The sequence below is a fragment of the Coffea arabica genome, chromosome 5e (assembly GCF_036785885.1).
Source record: "Coffea arabica cultivar ET-39 chromosome 5e, Coffea Arabica ET-39 HiFi, whole genome shotgun sequence".
Lineage (NCBI taxonomy): Eukaryota > Viridiplantae > Streptophyta > Magnoliopsida > Gentianales > Rubiaceae > Coffea > Coffea arabica.
In genome coordinates this window covers 52,257,174-52,280,168 of record NC_092318.1, presented here as the reverse complement: position 1 = coordinate 52,280,168, position 22,995 = coordinate 52,257,174, and the positions used below count along the sequence as shown (strand labels likewise).

The window sequence follows — 22,995 nt, the reverse complement described above, 5'->3', positions numbered from 1 at the left end:
CAATCTTAACCATTTCATTGACAAAGTATTACCAAAAAAAAAAAATTTCAAAAAAGGAATCGAGCATCAAATAAACCAACATGAAGTCGAACGGCTTTGATCTAATGATTAAAATTAAATCCTCAGAATGTAATAAAATAACATGAAGTTGAGGAGGTTTTAATCGAATAAATAAGGTCGAAATCTCAAAACGAAATGAATAGTCTGATAATCTACTAGATTTTAGGTATGCACGACAACACTAATTGTTGTCAAATAAACTAGATTATTGTATTGTTTTAGAGGGGTAGGATGGTTTAACATAACGGAAGGAGCATAATAATATGTTGGCCGAAGAAGACCGGACATAGATTCTTTGCTTTGATATGATGTACTAAGCTAGAATTTGCTTTTCCTTTTTTCGGTTTTCTCCGGTCTATGAGATTATATATGTTATCAAACAAAAAGCAACTAAAAGTTAGAAGATTAGCGTTTAGCGCTTCTAATGTCATTGGAGATTTGATTCTTTACAGCCCTACCAACATGCAATACTACTAGTAACACAGCTAGTTAAACTATATATATATATTATGACCCAACTGAATAGTCATAGAGCTGCTAAAGCAAGAGTGGCATCTTTTATTTTTATCTCTGTGCTTCGAACCCGCCTTCCTTTCTTGTAATCTTCTTGAAAATACCTGCATAATCAAAAGAGAATTTAGAATCTATGGCCAATAAAAAATCGAAGGAAGATTACAAAAAAAAAAAATTGAAAGAAGATAAGAATCTGTGAACAGGTTTAGCTAGAGAAGATCGGGGTTTGAACCTTGGAAGTTATCATCTAAGGATAGTTTCCAACCGAATTAGAATTCTGGGATGAGTTGTCAAACCTTATCTTATCTGTGATGTTCTCCACAAATGACAAAACAGCATCAATTTAAGATTCATTTAAGCGTCGAAGACTTGATATCCTCAAAATCCAGTCCCACATATTTCTACCCAATAAAAGTCTAGGCCGTATATGCGGGGGCCCATAACAATTTCCCCACGATAAATGTACAATTAATTTATTTACTTCCCTTAATTGGTGGAAATAAATAAGTGCACATGCCTCGTAATTATGGAAACTGAAATGAAAATGAAGCAGCATTGGTATGTAAATAGAACAAAATTAATTCAAGTTATTTAAAAAAAAAAAAAGAAAATCAAGAATTCAACACTCGTAAAGATGAAAAACATTCCAAATTTTCTGCCTTTCGAATCTTTACTTTATAACACTTTCCTTATCAAAGAAAAAAACGAGAAGTCTTCTACCTATTGAGTAACTGAAAATTTAAAGGTCATGGAATTGGAAGTGACGTACAAAAAAGCGAATGTAACTTTTCATAAAGCAAAGGATCCCGTGTTAAACTTGTCCCATATGCTTACATGAGTAAGCTAAAATTCAACCCACAGCATCAATCAAAAGCAATTCTGAACGATATATATAGTCCAAAAGCTAAATTATCTATAGTGGAATTTTTCCTTGTACTGATCGAACAAGTGAAGAAGAAATTAGATATAGTCTTAGGCTACTCTCAGTAACTTAATGCTACGCGTCACAATGAGTTTGATCCTTAATCTCACACCCGCTCAATTAGGAACTATCGAACCAAGAAGGACAGCAAGAAAAACTTTAATAATTTTAAGATAATCACAGGGAAAGAGTTAGCGTAATTCATTAACTTGACGCGGCTTTTACTAGTCAACCCGGCCAGAAAAGGGAAGCAAGAAGGGAATTGAAAAGGAAAAAAACTCTGTAAAAAACAAAAGAGAAACTGAAACCGAGAACATGAAAGAAGATACAGCTCCCCCCCCCCCCCAAAAAAAAAAGAAAAGAAACAGATCGTTTCAAGCTAAAGTAACGATCAATGAAAAAGTAGTCAAGCTGAACTGGAAAAAAGAGCGAAGCTACACTGACCATCTTGTTTGCAGTCCGGTGGATCTTCAAAGAGGGAGAGAGAAAGCTGTTTATGAGCCAATCCAATGTCAAAAAGAATGAGACCAGACTTCGGATCATCAACAATGATATCTTTAACCGGCACCCACAGAAAAAGCTCTTCTTGAGAGAAGCCCTCAACTCCAGTGAGCCCTCCATAAGTAAGATTAGCCCTGACCACGCTTTCATAGAAAGCCATGGTATCAAACTTGGTTAGACAAGGGCCTTCGAGAAAAACTTCAAGGAGTCCATTCTCTGAAAGCGTGTACGACTTCACGTCCTTTGGGAGGAGTCCCGCTGGCAAGCCTCTGGTTTTGAGGAGGTCATGGATGGACAAGGGGTGAGAAGAAGGAAGAGAGATGAAGAGGACGAGGAATCCTAGGGAAACTAGAAAGCGATGTTGAGGGGAGTGAGCCATGAACGAACCAACCAACAAATGAAAGAAGGAAAGAGAATATTGTGTTTAAGAAAAGAAGTAAGAGAGATGGAGCCGGAAGGAGACGTTTTAGGGAAATATGGAGGGAGCTTGGAAGGTATATAGACTGTTTAAAAGAAACACTAAACGGGCTTATTAGTGATTTTACTTATTTGTCCTTGCTCGTGGGGACTTGAATACTGACTGGTGGTTGGCCTTGCATGTCAATTACATTTTTGGCTAGTAGGACCTGTAAATGCTAAATGGCCTTTAATCAATTTTGTGGGGACTTGGTGAGGGGGAGGGGGGACACTAGTCTTGATATTTTTGAACGACTTGTACATTTTTCATTATTACACATTTTTTGTACACTTTGCGGTACTGTATCTTGTTTTCAAAAGTTGTTCGGGTTTGGTAGATGAGTGAAGCTGATACTTTTAGTGCTTTTATAGATTTTAATTTGTAATTTCATGTGTTACTCAACTTTCTTAACATATGCATTGATATAATATCTATATGAAAGTGGCAATTGCCATGTGAAATCGTGAATTACTATATATTTGTAGAATTAGAGCTTGTCTCATTAATAATTGGTGCTTAATAGTGAAGAGGGGTTTTAAATAGAAGGAGTAGCAATCAAAGTAAGCGTATACATTTAAATCATAAATTGAGTAGATATAGGCAAATCCTTAGTATTATTACAAAGTTTCAAATAATAAATTTGACAAATGGAAATTATGATCCAAAATATCTCTGTCACTTATTGGCATTTTTGTAAGCTTAACGGTCACCAAGTCCCTTTTTGGACTGTAGGTCGGGAGTTCAAATCTCACATGTAATGAAAAAATCTAAAGGAAGTGTTAAAGTAGCTCTTTAATCTAATCAAGTCTATATATCTGTTTTTTTAAACTCTCATTCCCTGTAGAATGTAATAAATTATGTTATAAAAATATTATCGTTGCTGTTAAAAAAAAAAGTAAAGACTAGCATTTTTGCACATAATATGGCACTTGCTTTTGTCATTTTATATTGATGTGATTTACGAGTTTTATATTGCCTTTGCATCTTCATATTCAACTATTAAATACCTCAACGACAAATACTTGTTAATTGTTTGAAATGTTATTTTTTCTCAAAATATTTTAAGTGAATATATTTTTTAATTACTTTTTTTTCTCGTATACGTTGAATCGTTATAATACATTTTTTATTTAAAAAATTCAAAAAATAGCAAACCAAACGGGCTCTGATCCAATTTTGACCGGTGAATAGTAGTGCTCTACCAATCGTTCAGGCATAATACACTTTCATTAATAGCGCAATGAAACGCAAGTCGAAAAAGCCGCAGGATGAAAACTACGGGCAATAACCCAGAAAAACTAAAAGCAAATATTAGATCCAATGATAATAATATATTTTCTTTTAAGGCCAAAATTAACTTGATTCTCATCCTTCTTTGGTTTTGTTCCTCATGAGTTATAGCTCTTTTAGTTCATGAAAGTGGATAACCTTTTTTTTTTTTTTTGATATTAAGTGGATAACTAACTTTTTTTTATATATATATATTCAGTTATAGCTCTTTGGTTTTTTTTGATATCAGTTCATGCAAGTGGATAACTAACTGATCATTTCCTGGGCTTTGACTTAGTAATCCAGCAAAAGAAGTACTTACAATAAAATAAACTAGCAGGGTTGGTGAGAATATTTTATCCTGATCATATAACAGCTGAACGAGATAAATTTATGCTTCAAGTTATTTTCGGCTAACATATGTGTACTTTTATGTATGCAAATTATTTAAAACATTCAAAAACTTCACTACCAAATGTGTGTGCACTTTCGTCAAAAAAAGTGAAGTGAGAGAGTATTTGGTGCAAATCCCACAAAGAGTTACCAAATTTTGAAAGATTAAAATCCCAATTATGCGTATAAATCCTAAATTGTAAATTAATTAAGCTCTAGTCTACCCGTGCTACGTACAGTCATAAGAAATGTTATGAAAATATAAAAAAAAAATAGCTACGAGAATTCATAACACAATAATCTAATTTAGTATAATTTAGTCTATTTGAATATGAAATTCAGTTTTTGCACACATGTCATAAATTTAACGATGATAGTGTATACATTATAAGTGTAGAAAAGATTTATTCTTAAAGTATTTAAACGAAAGAAATCGAAAGGCAGTTATCTGAAGCTAAACCTGAAAAAAGAATGGCGAAGAGAGCGTGGAAACTTACGATGAGAATGAGATTCGACAATTATCAATTATGGAGACACCGGTCAATCGACGGCAGCTGATCGTGTTGGGATGAACAAATAAAACAGTAGTATTAATTATATTATTGAGAATCTCGGGGATTTGAATTTTGTCGTAGAAAGTGACAATTCAAAAAAGCCACTGAGGTGAAAAATCGATATAAAAAGTTTAACTTCATATCAATTAATACGGAATCCGAAATTAATATGTTACAGTAAATGAAGTCAGCATTGTTAAAGTGCTTCATCCCAAATGAAGATAATATCAATCAGACTTAACTTTAAAAAAAAAAAAAAAAAAAGAAAAGGGGAAAGGCTAGAGTCAAGAAAGTCCGAAAGGTGAAAGAAATTCATCATCACAATTGAAGGAGAGAAGATATACCATGGATCACGAACTTTATTGATGCATCTCCATGTTTTTATTTTCCGCAACATACAAGTCTCAGTTTAAGGATTAAGGACTCTACATCAAATCAATAGATGTATACACAAGAACAATAATTGTAGAACAACGATTGTTTTGGTTGCATTGTTAATTTAGAGCTGTGTACAAAACTCAATTACAACCATTAAATTCAAAAGAATATACGATTTATACCCTGAATTGCACTTTGCAATTATACTTTCCATTTAAGAGACCCTTATTATATGTGTGAACATACACACACATACATGTGTATATACACATTTCATACGAAGATTTTCTAACTAGTGTGAAATGTGAATGCATATTGGTCGGCAGACATGATACACAATTCTGCATCCTAAATGCACTATTTCATATTAATTGTCCCCCTGTCTTTGGACTTTTCTTTTTTTTTTTTTTCCTATTCAACTTCAGAAGCTCCTCTTCAGCATCCACCGAGGATGTACACCCATTTACACGAATTTTATTTTGGTCTGTTTTTAGATTTTATTGAAACATATTTATATATAAGTGCTTAAACCCCGTGATTTATAAGTATACGAAGGTCGTAATATGTGCTAGAAATATTTCTCATTTAAAAGAGCATTCAGATTTGGAACAAGGGGGGAAAAAATAAAGGAAGAACAAATAAAATCTTGTGAACGGCAAGATTGTCATTTAGTGATCTACTTTTCTCCAATACTATTGTATATTCCACTAGTATTCGGCAGACGTAACTCTGGGAGACAATCCGATGCGTTTGGACAAAAAAAAAAAAAAAAGGGCAGCCAAAAAGAGTCAATTGCCGTTTGAGAAAAAAAAAAAAAGAAGAGTCAATTGCCGTTTACCATTTCTGCCACTGACGAGAGGATAAGAGCTGGAATGGGTATAGCAGTAAGCAGCGTCCCGGGGAGAGAAGCTTTAATGGGCAATTATCAGCCAAAGCCGCGCGGGACCTATATATGCTTTGTGCGACCGCTTATCTATGTAGTAAGTATGATTTGAGACATGGATGGGGTGGGATTGGGCCGGCCAATTGAACTGAAAGAAACGGGACAATTTGGTTAAAAACGCAGCATTAGGTCGCCGACTTGCATCAGCAATTTTTGATTACATGCTAGTACATTGCTCAGTCTATGATAATTAAACGATGAGATAGTGAGCAGGGATTAGCCTACCCATGGGATGAATTTTGGCTTCTTGGATGGGAGGGGAATTGAGAGATCCGGGAGTGACTCAGAATTTGATTTTAGAATGCATGGGATTTTGATATTCAACACTTTTTGCATACAAGAAGAAATTTTGTCAGTTGGTGTAGCAGATTTTAGCTTGTATTTAGCCAGTATAGTTTCTGCATATTTTTAAAAAATTTTCTTTTACGCGGACTAGTAAAATTGATCTATATTGCCTAAGAATGGAAATATTTTGAAGCAAAAAACACTAGTAGTACGATCAATCTATTTGAAGGAATGCCGTTGATCAATTTTAATCGAAGTTTAGCTAGTAATGGAAAATCGTTCAAAACGTCCCTCATATTTTGTAAAATAACTTTTCTCATTCCTCACTTTTAAAAATGTAATTTTACATCCCTTATAAATTTACATTGGTCAAATTTGGTCCCTACTTAAGTTTCGAACTAATTTTTTGCTCGAATTCACCACGTGGCAAAATTGTCAAATCAAATTTTATATAATCTGATCTATAGTCCCTTACATTTCACAAAATGAATTGTTTCGTCCTTCATATTTCACAAAATAATTTTTTCATCCCTCATATTTAACAAAATGAATTTTTTTATCCCTCATTGATCATGTGTATGAATAGTTTTTTTATAAAAAATTTACATATATATCTATTTGATTTCATCTGAACAGTACGAATAACATATAATATATCTCTATTTGATTTCATCTAAACAGACTAATTGTAGTTCTACACATGTTATTCAATAGATATATACATGAGTTTAAATCTAACAATTTTATTTTAAACCCATATATATCTATATTTGATTTCATCATGTGAATCTATTCAATATTTGTGGCATTTTCTCTTTTCGTAATAATTCGTTTATTGAGTTGTGTAATAAGACCATCTAATTAATTGGTTTCAATTCGAATTCTATAGTCATGTTAACAAATTACAGTTTAAATCTGAAATTTCTACTAGCTACCTTTAAGACCAACAATTGAATTTTTTGTCTTGTGATTGTTTTAAAATTTGAAAGTGACAATCTCTTACTTCTTTTTGTCATACTTTTTATTTGTTTATTTTTTCTGTCCAAATTTAATTTAATATAAATACTTGATAATGTTTAGAATTAAATGTCTTCTTTGTTTTCAACGTTTAAGTAAAAAGAAATGAATATGAGTGAAAAACTAACAATTTTTTAAACCCATGTATATATGCGTTTAATTTCACTTGAACAGTACGTTTAGACGAAATCAAATAGAGATATATTGCATGCTATTCGTATTGTTCAGATAAAATTAAATAGATATATATATGAGTTTAAAAAAAAGTTATTCATACCCGTGATTAATGAGGGCTGAAAAAATTATTTTATAAAATGTGATGGACGAAAAAATTTAATTTGTGAAATGTGAGGGATTATGGATCGGATTATTTAACTTTTAAAAATGATCACGTGTAAGGCATGTGGTGGATTCCAACAAAAAACTAGTTGAAAATCTAAGTAGGGATCAAATTTGACCAATGTGAATTTGTAAGGGATGTAAAAGTACACTTTTAAAAGTGAGGGAAGAATAAAGTCATTTTATAAAATGTGAAGGACGTTTTGAATAATTTTTTCTAATTTTAAGATAAAGTAGAAAGATTGAACAATTAATCGAAAAAGAGTAAACCTTTGGTTCATAGGATTCTTTGATGCAAAAAGAGAGAAAATATTCGAGATGTAGTATCTACATCATGGGGCTACTGCACCATATTATGCTGTATGACACGTACGCTGGTATTTGGTCTGAGAAAAAGATTTAGCACAAGAACTATGAAAGATCGTCCTCGCCCAAATAGTGGCTGATGTCTGAAGCCTTATAATGACATAATTTGCCGATGGAAGATGCAAGACGAAAAAGCATATATTATTATTATTATTGAAAAAGCATATATTATTATTATTATTATTATTTGCCTTTGACCAGGGCCATAGACAGGGCTCTCCTTCCCCTTTATCGGATGGCATGCAGCGGCGTGTCCCTGCTACTGATGAGACCCTTTACCAGCTACCACTTCCATTCTAATGTCTTTATTCACAAAGTCGTAGCCTGCTGGTCGATCACGAGTTCGTTTCTCCAAAAAAATAAAAAAATAAAAAAATCTCAAGAGTGTGAACTGGGATAGATGATTACTAATTCACATGCATGCAGATCATGTAATGTTCGGTAGTCAAGCCTAAACTGATAAGACTCGGTTCGTACAAAACTCAGATGCAATCGCCGTCAAGTTTAACTGTTGCTTTGAACGTTAACGCGACAACATTATTGATTTTCCATATTCTACATTTGTCGCTGATTCATCATCAGACCGTTTAATTATCAGTCGGCATGAAACGTTAATTCATGATAACAGAGAAAAAGGTGGAAAAAGAGAACCCAAAAATTAAAAATTAAAAAAAAAAATAAAAAATCGGGGATGAATCCATAGTACGAGGGCCACGTTCTATGGCTGAGCTTTGGACTCAGATAGGTGACAATTTTCAGCATTATTTTTCAGCTTCAAAACCTTCTGCTTCGCTTTGATCCACAACTTCTTTGCCCTGTGGGATGCATTTATTTTGAAGGTGTAACTTCGAACAAATTTCTGCCTTCTAATGTAGTTCTGGTCGCAACACATGATTAATTTTTTTGTAGGGCTATTCCTGACGGGAGAAAAAGGGGATGAGCACTCCAACTTGCTTTGGTGACCCAATTTCTTCTCCAAGAATTCTCTATCGGATTGAAAAGTCCAGGGATGATGACGATCAAGCTTTATAGCTCCATCCGTAACGGGAGCTTCGGCGGCTAAACCCCCTGCAGCCATGTAATTCGAGCACATCATCTTCTAGTTTACTTCTTCCAGGCTTTACGGGATGGATGGATGGATCAATGATTGTCTCCTTGATTAGTTTGTTCTCATGATTTGCTTGTTTGGAGAATTGTGGACTAGCTAGTTCCTTAATTATACAAGTGATCATCCCTAATTGGATTTGGAATCGTTCTTAGAATAGGACAGGGAATGTTTCCTAATCCTTGTAAACCTGGGCTACCTATAACTGGGAGGAAAATTTAAATAATAAATTTGTTAACATGAATTACTAGATGTGTATTTGCTCCTGAGGAGTACCGTACAAAGAGTATAACTTGAATTACTGGATGTGTTTTTTATTATGAGGTGATTAAAATAATGCCATTGCAAATTGCTAAAACTTTTAATTCTTAATTCTAACCCGACATCTCAACTATACCAATTTGACAAATCAGAAAAATAAAATACCACCCACATACATTCGAAATAATGAAATTTTGTGTACGTTTGTAGTTCATCATGGTTACACTTCTAAACTCTAATTGATGCAGGTTTATGTACTGTTTCATTCCTTCTCCTGCAAGGTAGGCAAGAAGATAAGTGAGATGTGACTCAAAATAAAAAAATATATATATGAAATAATTTGTTACATTTTTCCGCTGCCAGACTTCAACCTGGATTCCTTTTTAAATACTTTTTTTATTTTTGTTGATAATATATCATAGCTTCAGTAAATCTGCATTAGTGATAAAAAATGAATCATAATGCAATAGATTTGAAACACAATAACAGATACTACATATCTAGAGAATTGATAAAAATTACAATGTGAAGTTCTTTCGGTACTAAAAAACACTTGTAGCCTCAAAGTGCTTAAATACTTAGGAATAACCAAGTGCTGCAGCTGACGTTTTCGATATAATCTTATTAGAAAATTATGTACCTATTAATTAAAAAAAAATTATGAAAGTTACACCTTAACTTTCAAAGATAGGACAAAATCCTAATTAATACTCAGTTGGGATCCTCTATGCCACTATTCGATCCAGTGCCAATCCCACTTATCACGTGATGGTAGAAGAAATTTAAATAAACAGCACATGACAACTTAAATAAACAGGACACTTGGCATAAATACAGAAGTGACACTGAGGATCCCGCGTGATTAATACTAGGCCTGATCTTGTATTATATTTAGCGGCATTGAATGCATACAACATGTGCAAGAATTAAAGATCAAATTCAAATTGGATCAGGTGACATGCATCCATATCTATTAATGTGCAGTTACTATATACAAAATTAACTCTTAAAACTATGTGCATCGAATTGGCATAATATTAATCTTAGTGTGCGTGTCATTATTGCACAGGGCTATGCTAATATTCTCTGTGTGATTCCAATTTTATCCGATGTCCCCGAACGGACTTAATCCTAGTGATTGTATACATATTCCCACGAACGTCTCTATCATGTTAAAAAGCCCAGGGATGAAGCCTCAATGTCTCTAACTGATTAATTGTGATTAAAAAGCTATTCACATTTTGTCTCAAATCGGACGTAAACTTTTCCCAGTAGACGTAATCTTCAAGTTGTTAAACAGCATTCCTTTTATTTTTTTTAAACATTCTTGTTTTGAGTTAACAGTTTGGATACAAAATTTATCCCAAATAATATTTCGCTTGCATCATAAACACATTTTCTAACCCACCTTTTTATATTCCCAACCACATTTTTATCTCACATACATCACATCACAAAAAGTGCTACAGTAATTATTCCAAATAATATTTCAAATAATACCCTATCCAAACAAAACTATTATATTAATATAGTCAACATGTATTATCGTTTATGAAAAGGATCTTACAAGCGTCGTGCTGAAAATTCGTCTCTCTAACTCTGCATCTTATTGTGCAAGGGGCATAATCTAGTTCAGGAGATCAATAGTGGCGGCTGCTACGTGATGGAATATTCCTGTGGCTGTGGGTCAATTTTGGAAGAATTGGACCATTATTTGATGCTAGCTTGGGAGATTCGAATTGTTTATCGAGGCTCTAAGATTGTAATAGTCATATCATTTTGTGAGCTAGCAACACAGGCGGCAGAACAAGATTCATTTCTTTCCGCGAAAAAACCAGGCTGATGAGCTTGAGGAAGAGCCCCTTCATTACCTAACATCATAACCACAGCAGACATGTTGGGTCTATCTTCTGGATATTGTTGAACACACAACAGACCAACATGGATTGATCGTAATACATCTGTTAAACCAGTGGAGTAGTTTCCTAGGCTCTCGTCAACTAGTTCCAATGACCTTCCTTCTTTGTATAGTTTCCACGCCTGCACAACGAAATCGGATTAGGAGACTTACAATTTCATGCTTAGCGCACAGAAACACCTACGATAATTATAGATTACCAATGCAAAACTCACATGGCCTAGAAGGCTGTGGTGGTGACCAGGGTGGACAAATGCATTATTTTTCTGACCACTGACAATCTCAAGTATTGTCACTCCAAAACTAAATACATCAGATTTTACTGAAAAACGGCCTTGCATTGCATACTCTGGTGACATGTAGCCACTGCATCAAGAAAGCAAAAAATCAAGACTAAGTGGTGATAGAAGTAGAAATGATCAATTTATGAAGTTTTTCATGGATATGCTTACTATGTTCCAGCTACTCGGTCTGTCCTAGCTCCAGTCTCATTACCTATGAAACTTCTAGCCGTTCCAAAATCTGATATCTTTGGGTTCATTGTGTCATCTAGCAAAATGTTGCTAGCCTTTAGGTCTCTATGGATAATTCTCAGTCGTGAATCTTCATGAAGATATAAAAGTCCCCGAGCTATACCATTAATTATGTTGAATCGCTGAGGCCAATCAAGCAATCTGCTTCGTGCTGGATCTGCACCAAGTTTAGGTCTTTCTTATTCTGACTCCAAAAAAACATGCTTGAATGGGCAAGGAAAGGATCTCAAATCAATCAAATGACTCGATCCTTGGAGATTACGGTGAATCGCCAGCACCGTGTTATTAAAGTACTAACAAGGGGGCAAAGAGGAATGGTTAGTTTAAGCTGAATTAAGTTGGAAGATAGTTCGAAGCGGTACCAAATATAAAGGAATCCAGGCTTCGGTTGTGCATGAATTCATATATCAGCATCTTTTCTTCTCCCTGAATGCAGCAACCTAACATTTTAACAAGATTTCGATGTTGGAGCTTGGTGATGTATATAACTTCGTTCTTGAACTCATCAAGCCCTTGAGTGGAAGTTTTTGAAAGTCGCTTCACTGCTATCTCCTGTCCATCTTCTAACACGCCCTGAGATTACAAGTTGTGCATCTCAGAATACTTCCTTTGCAATATTCCAATTAATGCAGCACCCTATTTTAGTTCCACATGAATTTTTTGAACAACAAAGTCAATATGCTACTGAGGGCGTTCTGCTTTCTCCGTGCACTTAGAATCTTTTAAAACTCACATGATGAGCACAAGAAGAAGAAGGGGGTCAAATTTGACAGATATTAGCATGCAGACGAAGCGATCTACATATAGTTAAAGAAGCTAGTCAAGATTCATGGTCTTCCATCTGATGTTGGTAAGAACTTGGTATTAATTGAAGGACGAAGATCCCAAGATTGCATTATATAGTTACCTTGTAGACCGGCCCAAATCCACCCTCTCCAAGCTTATTACTGGGTGAAAAGTTACTAGTAGCTTGAATTAGCGTGTCTAAATCAAAGAGCACCAGTTCTTCATCCTCGTAATCCTCTAACTTCCTTCCTGCAGATGAACAGTGAATTGTTTATTTGAGGAACCTTTATAAGGATGGTGTCAGTTCACTTTTAGTTGACACAATATATCAATCTGCTTACCTTCTTTTTTCTGCTTCAAATACTTCTTCCGTTTGCGATATAGTGTAAGGCTAAGGCCTAAAAGAAGCACTCCGCTCGATAGTGATACACCAACTATACGTGTTACTCTTGTCCTCCAGCTAAAGCCGTTGCGAGATACTGCCAAAAGCCAGAAGAAAAAAATGAAAATTGTATTTGCAGGATATTCTCAAAAGTAAACAAGCACAGATATTCCTTCTAAAGCCTATAGGCTGACAACTGTTGCCACTTTCCTTGCCTATTTCTATAATATTCATAATTTTGTTCTTTGTCCAAATTAGCCTACTTTCTTGTAGATAGAACTATACTCTGAACATGTTGTCGATTACCCTCATCTAGACATCTAGCGGTACATCTTATTCTATTGTATTACTTCTGTTAACTTTTGGTTTTCAAAAAGTATGAATTGACTTTTATTACTTTCTTAATCAAAAGCATCACCTAATTCAGTTGAAGCCAGCCTAATGTAGACATCTTGCCCTTGAGAATTCTCTCTGATGTCAATGAGCTGTTCAAACCAAAGCAAGCAGCCGCTTCCTCCATCACGTGCATCTGGATTTGCATAAGCCGTACAAGAGCAATTCTTCAAGCAGAGAGTCTTGCAATCTTCAAGAGCCATATCTCCACTGTACCAGGTATTTTTTGTTTCTGGAAACGTAAAAACAGAATACTTCAAGAAACCGTTTTCATCTCCGTTCTCGCAATTCAGGGGCGTCCTCCTGATACACCCACCTGACCAATCTTTCTTAACCCATCGATGAGGATATTTTGGTTGAAATCCTTCCAAACATCCACATATTGGATCATTTGCAATATTGCAAGCACCATATGGTCCGCACAGTCCATAAGAATCACAGGTATTATTTGGTATATTAAAGTGAAGGACCCAACCTTCTCTTTCATCATCGAACAATAACCAATTCTGTGCAACACCACTTTGATTTAATACAAACCTTGAAGCAAAAGAATTCAGGAGTTGATAGCTGAAATACAACTCTCTCTGGTTATAAACTAGAGCAAACGAGTATACAGGATTTTTCCCAGTATTTGGAGCCCCACTATAATCCACAGTTTCAATGCCAGTCCAAGGTAATCCTCGACTTATCACAATAGGGCCCTTTCTCAGCACGTGTTCCGCATATCCAGTAATATCTGTGCGATATGTAAACTCGCCAGGTGCTGGATCATTCTCGTTCTTCCAAGATGTCAGATAGAACTCCTGGCCGGTTTCCAAGTTCCAACCAAGCTTCATGCCAGGTAAAAGTGTATCAGTTGGATGATCGAAACTCTGCCAGAGAAAATTATCCGAATTTTCATCGTCCGAATCTTTCAGGATAAAATTCCCAGAATCTAAAAGCTGAGCAAACGGATTCTGCACAGGTCTGGACAAATTTGTAGACCAGATGATGTTATTAGCATAATCTAAAAGAATCAACTGTCCGGACTTAGCAACCTTCAAGATACCTGATGCATTGGTAAGTGGAGCCCCTCTGTTGGCAACCCATACCACGGTTGTGGAAGATATGTTGTTATACCGTATACCTACGTATCGGCTGCTGGAATTGCCTGGGCTGAAAAATCCCAGTTCAAAATTTCCACCTGAGGAAGTGATGGTTTCACCATCTCGGAGTGGTTCAATGGTGGTTATTGTGTCAACTGCATTGCAAACGTGTGATCTGCAGAGTACTAGAATAAAGGAGAAGAAGAGGAAGGGAAATCTTTCCGACTCTCTTCTCAACTTGATTCTTGGTGGAAATTGAAAGAACATAACATATCCTTTCTGTTTGTGGCTCATCTTTATAATGAGATTGAGCACGTATAAGATATAGGACACTTTGAGAATAGCTCCTTCTCTCACAATTTCTTTGCTTAGGGAGAAGTACTTGTGGTTATCTACAAAAAGTTTTGGAATCAAAATCACATCTTTAAATAGCAACTGTGAAGTGGAATTTTGTGGAAAAATATTTTATCATGCATGCAGGACCAGAGTTATGGATAAATGCTTTTTTCACAGGAGCAAGACTTTTCCCCGAGTCATATAAGAATTTCAGCCCTGAGAGATTTACGTAAAGGTTGTTGCATGCCCGGGGTGTCAGGCGCAGCCGATAGATTTGAAGCTTTAAGCAGAATGAATTCGGGGTCGATATTGCTGCGGGCTGCCGCCTGATTAGAATGCTAACGGTGAGACTTCTCATTTTGGAATGATGTCCTAATTCAGGGTATTGAATTCCTTTCTGCTCCTCCCCCCTCCAAGTGTATATATATTATATTAGCCTATGCATGCTTTTGAAGATTCGACGAGAAATATTTCCTGTATACAGTCTATGGATGCTTTGAAGATTGACGGGGATATATAATTTCGATTTCTTTTTCTAATGTAGATATTTAACGTTAAAATTCTAGATATTGTGTCAAGCGTTCTAGCTCTTTGGTATGAAACCTCCTTGTCACACATCTCCAGCTCAAAGAAATTAGATAAAAACTACCTCTATGGGACGGAATATCCTGAAATCTATTACTATCTAACATGTTTTGTAGTTGAATTTCTACTTGACTTTGGTCTTGAATTATATCAAATTCCTGCTAGCTGTTGGAGTAATTGTGTTAGTTTTGATGTTTCTACGTTTCTATCGAGCACCAATTACGTACTTTTAGTTTCTGATGATTTAGTCATCCGACTCTGTTATTCTTCTTTCTGCCTCCTTGCATGAAAAGCACTATATTTATATATGCTTGAGATAATCTTCCATTCCGTTGCACAATACTTATCCCACCACATTTGGCTTTGCTGTGGCAGTGTTCTGCTTTAAAAAAATTCAGAGAGTACTATATTTGAAGCCTCTTCAGTCAAAACCAAGATTACGTACGTCCTAATTCTCAAAATTTCCTTATACATATTACTGAAGTTTTATCGACTTCATAGTTGTTCGGTTTTCATATCTCTTTTTTTTTTTTTTTTTTTTCTTGAAAAATATGAAAGAGTCAAACTAGGAACCGTGATTTGAATTTTAGCCCACAACTTTTTAATTTGAGGGCTTCATTCTAACCCGAAAAGTAGAGAAAACAGTGAACTTTTGAGTGCCAAAAATCTATACAAAAATAGAAGTTGAGATAAAACTGGGACGCAGTCCCGCAGGAGGCATGAGAATGGATACCAGTGTTTGTTTCTTCTTCTTCTTCTTTTTTTTTTTTTTAACTAACATTTTGTAATGTGGTTTGGCAGAAATATGTATAATAACATTAATTCATAAAGGCTTGTGAAATAAAGTGAAAATTGAATGCGTGAAGAATAATAATTTGGAATTATAGCTGGTAAAATAAAAAATGAAATTTGACGGTGTGATAATGAACGAAGAAATGAAGCGCCATAAAATTTCTTCTTGAATGTTGCTGATTATGATTGATCAATTTAATGTATAAAAGTGTAATGCTCTTTTTAAAAAAAAAAAAATGTTGTGAAGTAATTCTAATTGCTGAAAGACCAATTACTTGTTTTGATTTATCTACTTAATAAGCGGCATATTAGTCGTGTTAAAGTATATTTAATAGGAAGGCATGCATAGGAAATAAGAAAACATAAAGCAGTTTTAATTGTAGAAAAGGAAAATTAGAAAGTCGACAAAAGCAACTAAAATGGGCTGCACTCAGAACCTAAAAGCTGAAGATGCACGAAAGAAAATGGGCCACAACACAACACAACTAAAGGGCAGATGGGTAAATAGTGAGGTACCACAAGGTAGTCCAGCTATGAAGCAAAATGTTACCATAAAAGATTGTTATGGAAATACATCCCCTCAGGTGGACCTGGATTTCATTTATTTTCAAGACAAATGTCTGAATTAACAAACATTATTCTGGTTGCTTCCTCTTGGCAGCAGGTTGGAAGCAGACCTAGCTAGGCCCACATAGGAAATGGACTGAGAGATCTCTTGGGCTCTCTTAAATTGGGCTTAGAGCAACTCAGTTCGCCGCGCGAATTTCGTAGCTATAACAACGTAGGAGTAAATAATAGGCAGTCAATCGCATTAATTAATAATTTAATACCTAAATTTGTGGATATAAGTCTATGTGATGGAGAACATAGCATACCATACCAGCTGATAACATACTTCCTTTTATCAATCTCCCAATAAAGAATTTATTTTCATTTCCATTTCATGTAATAATTAATATTTAATATTACCATCAGTTTACAAAATTGAAATCTTTTGGTAAACACACCATTACGGCTCGAAAGTAGGGGGTGTAAGGCGTCAAATCTAGGTGCCTTTGAGAGCACGGTTGACCTAGCAAAAATAGTTCTAAAAACCATTCCAAATCTCCACTAAACCTATTTACAACACTAATCTCCACTCCCTAAACAAAAAAAAAAAAGAAAAAAGAACTGATATCCACTTAATTTTTTAAAAAATATGGCCATTTCCAGCTATCTTAATTGGACTGAGACTTACTACTATTTTGTCTTAAATTTTTTTTTTGGAACCCAGAAATCTAAACTTTCAATAGTAACTCTCTATTTTTCTCATGCACAGAGATGAAGTATGGAGTATTTTCATAGTATGCTGAAGATGGTAACTTCAAAGTCATAAACACACATACAGCTCTCTGAAAAGTTACTATTTTATATCGTTAGGAATTTTAAAAATTGAAAAAAATAGTAAATAATAGTTATCTGTCATTTTGTTTGGGAAGATAATAGTACTAATTAAGAGTAGCCAGTCTATAAAGGTAACTGTTCATTTTGTTTGGACAGTGCTTTTATTCCAAATAATATTTCACTTGCATCATAAACACATTTTTCAACCTAATTTTTTATATTCTCAATCACCTTTTTATCTCACATACATCACATCACAAAAAGTGCTACAGTAATTATTTCAAATAATACACAATTCAAACAAACATATTTTCCATCTTATCTTTATTAAAAAAAAAAAAAAAAGCTCGTGCAGCACTAATTGAGGTAAATACAGGATGTACGGCCTGGATTGGGGTGGTTGGTGGGCGGTGGACAAGTTCGATCGTTCTTCCTCCTACTGCTGCTGCGGTCAAATGTCTGACACGGCAGTACCAGCAAATATTAGCATCACCAATAGGCAATAGCCCAGGTAAGTAATTAATAAAACGCCGGAAAGCCAATAACAAAACCAAAAAAGAAAAAATATGTGACAGGTGTCGAGCCTGTGCAATAATAATTACCTACTCAAAAAAAATATAGATTTTGTATATAGTGATGAGTAGAGTCGAATCCACAAGGATTGGGGAGAAATTTGTCTCCTTTAGAGTCAAGATAAATGGGGGGTTTTAGGATTAAATGCTAATGAACTAAATAAATCAATTGCGAAAATAATTTAATTAACAAAAATAATTAGGAAAACTCTAGCTAAAGATACACTTCAGAAATGGTTCATGCACTTATCATTGATTCATAGATAATTCAAACATTTTATTAATAGATTGGTTATAACTGTCATACACGCGATAAACAACCAACATTTCCTTAATTTCTCGACAGTTAAGGTACGACTGTTAACTATTTCTCTAACTCGAAAACAATCCTAGGTACGACCGTATAATTTAATTTCTAGATTACATTAATAATTAGAAAGGCTCAATCCTAACTAACAAACACGCTACGAGGGTTTGTTTAAATTAGATCGTATGTTTCCCTAACATAAACCCAATTATGCCAGTTGCTACCAGGACAGAGGTAATCGAACAATTACGGATTCAACTACCCCTAATTAGCAAATAACTTACATGAATAATTAAATGTTGCGCACCTATTTAATCATACACGATAGCTATACCAATAATTAAAAGCAAAAAACACACAAATACCAACAAATGAAGGAAGTAGTTAAAATAATTCAGATCTCACAGTTATTATTTATTGAAACAAATCTTCAGTTGTCCCTTTGACTAGAAAACAAGATTAGTTACTATCCATTGAGAGTAACTCACGCAAGTCCCCTCCATGAAATTGCGTCAATGTTCGATAGTAAAAGAACTACTTCGCGGCGCAGAGAGCCAAGCGGCCGCCTCCTTCTCTTTTCTTATTCCCTGGCCAAGTAGTAATAACGTGAGATCCCTAGCCGAGTACTGATCCCTAGCCGAGTCCTCATCCGGCGGGATCCGGCTTTTTTTCTCTTATTTGCTTTGTTTCCTATCAAGTACTAATATCTTGGCCTCCACTAACTAAAGGCCCGCAAAAGAATTAAAACTCTAATTATAATTGAAAAAGGGAAATCTTCTAAAAAATAATGCTAATTATTCCCTAATAAAACATCTAATAAAAGGTGACAGTTTCCTAATCTTCAACCAATGCTCCACGTAGACTCCGTCTTGAATTGGAACACTTGCACTTGACAATCACTCCAAGAAAATTACCTCTTTTTAGCACTTTTTACTCCAATGCCCTGCAATTAATAAAAGGGATAATTTCAGAAACCTCCCCTGAGGTTTCTGACATTTACACTCACCTCCCCTGTGGTTTGAACAATTACACTGACCTCCCCTGAGGTTACTAATCCTTTACAAATTCAGTCCAAATGATTAAAATATTATTTTAGAGAGTGAAATTAGAATTTTGTACCTGATTTGTCATTTATGATACATGTCCAATGAATGACAAAGTATTACAAATTAATTAATAATTAATAAACTTAAGGAGCGTAGTTTATAGGCAAATACGTATTACTTATTTAAAGTACCAGCTCTTTACGGATATTTTACTTTCAAACATTTACTTTATTACAAATATTTATTCTCAAATACAGATTTGTATTTACTCTCAAATATTTAATTTTCGTTAAATAAAAAACCTACCAGTTTTTCTTCCGTAGAAATATTAATATAACACTTTTTTAATTTTAGTTATAAATATTTATGTATTTCGCATAAATTAAATGATTCAGGATAAAATACTTATAAAGAGCTAATACTTTACTCATGTAATGGATGAAAATCATAAAAAATTAATACTTTATGGGCCATTTCTTTTTTTTAAAAAATATTTAATTTATATCAAATAGATAACCTACTGATTTTCTTTTTGCAAGAATATTACTGTAACATTTTTTAATTTTTAATTACAAACGTTAATATATTTATCATAAATTAAATATTTGAAAGTAAAATATCTGTAAAGAGCGGGTACTTTAAATAGGTTATGTGTATTTGCCTATAAACTACACTCCTTAAAATTTATTAATTATTAATTAATTTGTAATACTTTGTCATTCATTGGACATGTAGCACAAAGGACAAATCAGGTACAAAATTCTAATTTTACTCTCTAAAACAATATTTTAATCATTTGGACTAAATTTGTAAAGGATTAGTAACCTCAGGGGAGGTCAGTGTAATTGTTCAAACCACTGGGGAGGTTTCTGAAATTATCCCTTAATATAAAACACCAAATATAAGTACAATCCGATAATTAAAACAATATTTGACTAAAAATCAAGAGAAAAATAATTATAAATTTAGCAAAAATTATGACCTATCAATTTGCAAAATCATCTAACCTTTTTCTTTATTGTTTTTTGGTTGGCTGCTTTGGTATATTATCCTGCCGACGAGTAAGTACAGTTTTCAATTTTAATTGATTTCTGTCTTTCAAATTCTTCTCAGCTCTTTTAATGTGATTGTTAGCACTTAAAGCTCTTGGATCATTCGTGAATCTTCTTGTTTAACGTTTCTGGTGCGCTACGTCTTTAGGCTCAGATGCTCGTTCTTTACTTTTGGCTGTTAACTCTTTTGGGTTGTCACTTTCAGTCAAAGCTTAATGGTAATCTTGGGGAGAATAATTAATGAGAATGCCCAATGAAGTATTATCCGGAAATGTCCTATCTTTTGAATTTTCTTCCACACTATGTATAGGGGCATTTTTTGAGGAAGCAGTGTTTGGTAAAGATGTCAAATGGGCTTCTGATTTTTGTATCTGTTTCATGAGCTGAAGCCCCCCCAAGATTATCTATTCTGATCTGCAGATATGGCACCGGATTGGAAAGGTAGTTCTTGGCTTCTACGTTTCACATCTTCACTTTGACTTTGGGGATGATTATCCATCGAAATCTGTTTATATCTAATCTGAATGTTCTGTTTCTTGTTCCTGTTTTATTATTTTTAATCAATGTCTGATGATGCATTCTGCTCCACAGGAAAAGCTATTGTCATAATGGGAGTTAGCGGTGCTGGGAAATCGTGAGTCTCAAACCTCAGTCAAAAATTCTATTTGATTCCATTATTTTTCACTAGTAGTACATCGTTAAATGTCTGTCTGTTTATCGATACAATCTTTTCTGAGGTATTAGTTGTTGTTGTTGATCTTTTCATTCATGGCCGCAGAAGAATGGTATTGATCTTTCCGTTATACATTTCGTTTCCTTCTTCTTGCTCCAGGTGAACTTTGAACTAGGAAGAATGGAAGTTTTACATGTCCTATGAATTGTGTCGCCATAGGAACCTACTTTTTCATTTAACGATTAGTAATATATCAAAAGTTGCAATATTTTCTAGATTGTATTTCTGCATCTAAGTAGAGTCCTGAAAGTTTCTCATTTAGGAAGAAAATGTAAATACTTCTGTTACATTTCCATTTTTTTTTTTTTTTTTTCTAAAGCAACGGCTAAACAATGGCACGAAAGTAGATTCTAGATGTTGCTCCGAGACGTATTTACCTGGCTTTATTGGTTGCCCTGCTAAATTTTGTTGTGAAGTTACCAAGGTATACACTTTCAGCTCTATACTTCAGGACATTAGCCAACACCTGCTTCAGTCAACTAGAGGTTCCTTTGTTTCATGTTGCTTTTATCTAGACAACTAGATGAGTTGTTTAACTCTGGATATTTACGTCTTCACTGTGTTCCAGAAAGCTAGTGTGATACTCATTTTCGATTGGTATTATTATTTTGCATTTGCAGAACCATTGGTCAGATGCTAGGTGAAGCTTTAAAATGCTGCTATATCGATGCTGATGATTACCATCCACAAGCTAACAGAGGTAATTCTTTCTGCCGGCATTTTGCCTGCCATGTCCACCTGTTTTGATTAGTGACAATATTGACCGGTGAAAATTGCATTAAAATCAGAAAAAATGAGAAATGGGATACCTCTATCTGAGGAAGATCGCATACCGTGGCTTGAAACACTGAGAGATGCCCTAAGAAGAAGTACAGGGAACGGAGGAACTGTAATCCTTGGTTGCTCAGCTCTACAAAAGCACTACAGAGAAATTCTTAGATCTGCAGACCCGAATTATTATGAACCAGGTTCTTACATTTCTATAGTCAAATTTGTATTGTTGCATGCTCAGGCTGATGTGCTCGCTGCTCGGCTGGAGAAGAGAGCCGCAGAGGGGAAACATTTCATGCCCGCAAAGCTCTTGCAGTCCCAAATGGATTTGCTTCATATTGATGAATCTGAAGGTGTGCTTAAGGTTGATGCTACGCTAGAACCCCAGGCTATTGTGAATATCATCATACAAGCTTTGATCATCAAACCTCAGTCACAGCGAAGTCCTTGAATACTACAGCATTTGACCAGTTTCTCACAAGCCGTGGGATAAAGTGGTTTCTACATTTATGACTGTCCCCAGGCAGATTCAGAAAATACCACGAAGTTGGATTTCTCTGTTAATCTCAACTATTTTGGTTGTCTTTGAAGAAGATTTTGACTTTTTTTTTTTAAAGAAGCTTTCTATCACGGAATAAGAAAGGCACAATATACCGTGTTGCACTTCCCTAATTGATCAAAGCGGTTAACTGCATTTGCTGTAGTATTTCTGGGAATTAGACAGCTCAAAAGAAGCTGTTTGCAGCTTCACTGTCGAATTCGATGCGCTGGACATTGTCATTAACATGGATTGACCGGCCCATTAGGCCTCCGATTCCAGCCTCTGATTCCAGCGATTGTTACTTGGTCTGCTCCTGGTTTGGGTCTGGACCAAAAAAAGCTCTGTTGCGTGACGTTTGAGTTTGTCTATAGGATACGTGAATCATCGAATTTTTTTTTTTTTTTCTCAGAAGCTGGG

General features: G+C 34.8%; 3 protein-coding genes and 1 non-coding gene across 6 annotated transcripts; 1 reads left to right on the top strand and 3 right to left on the bottom strand.

Moving 5' to 3' along the window:
• Positions 1–457: 457 nt before the first annotated feature.
• LOC113743334 (uncharacterized) lies at positions 458–2,475 on the bottom strand. The gene is made up of 2 exons (XM_027271316.2): positions 1,940–2,475; positions 458–677 (listed from the first exon to the last, which is right to left on the bottom strand). The coding sequence occupies exons 1-2, from the start codon at positions 2,373–2,375 to the stop codon at positions 625–627; spliced, it is 489 nt and encodes a 162-aa protein (XP_027127117.1). The 5' UTR covers positions 2,376–2,475; the 3' UTR covers positions 458–624.
• Positions 2,476–10,386: 7,911 nt separating this feature from the next.
• On the bottom strand, positions 10,387–10,488 carry LOC113688715 (U6 spliceosomal RNA). The gene has a single exon (XR_003448077.1). It is a non-coding gene; the product is annotated as a U6 spliceosomal RNA (small nuclear RNA).
• Positions 10,489–10,857: 369 nt separating this feature from the next.
• LOC113687827 (G-type lectin S-receptor-like serine/threonine-protein kinase At4g27290) lies at positions 10,858–14,754 on the bottom strand. Its single transcript, XM_027205350.2, has 7 exons — positions 13,401–14,754; positions 12,965–13,079; positions 12,722–12,845; positions 12,177–12,387; positions 11,734–11,971; positions 11,497–11,647; positions 10,858–11,403 (listed from the first exon to the last, which is right to left on the bottom strand). Exons 1-7 carry the CDS (start codon positions 14,752–14,754, stop codon positions 11,107–11,109), a joined length of 2,490 nt encoding a protein of 829 aa, XP_027061151.1. The 3' UTR covers positions 10,858–11,106.
• Positions 14,755–20,416: 5,662 nt separating this feature from the next.
• Positions 20,417–22,709, top strand: LOC113688067 (gluconokinase-like). 3 transcript variants are annotated; one of them, XM_027205698.2, is made up of 5 exons: positions 20,417–20,542; positions 20,844–20,974; positions 21,125–21,167; positions 21,887–21,966; positions 22,055–22,709. In XM_027205698.2, exons 2-5 carry the CDS (start codon positions 20,956–20,958, stop codon positions 22,486–22,488), a joined length of 576 nt encoding a protein of 191 aa, XP_027061499.1. In that variant the 5' UTR covers positions 20,417–20,542; positions 20,844–20,955; the 3' UTR covers positions 22,489–22,709. The 3 variants fall into 3 exon arrangements, with proteins under 3 accessions (XP_027061499.1, XP_027061501.1, XP_071905342.1); XM_027205700.2 differs by lacking the exon at positions 20,417–20,542 and adding an exon at positions 20,570–20,751; XM_072049241.1 differs by lacking the exon at positions 20,417–20,542 and adding an exon at positions 20,593–20,664.
• The last annotated feature ends 286 nt before the right edge of the window (positions 22,710–22,995 follow it).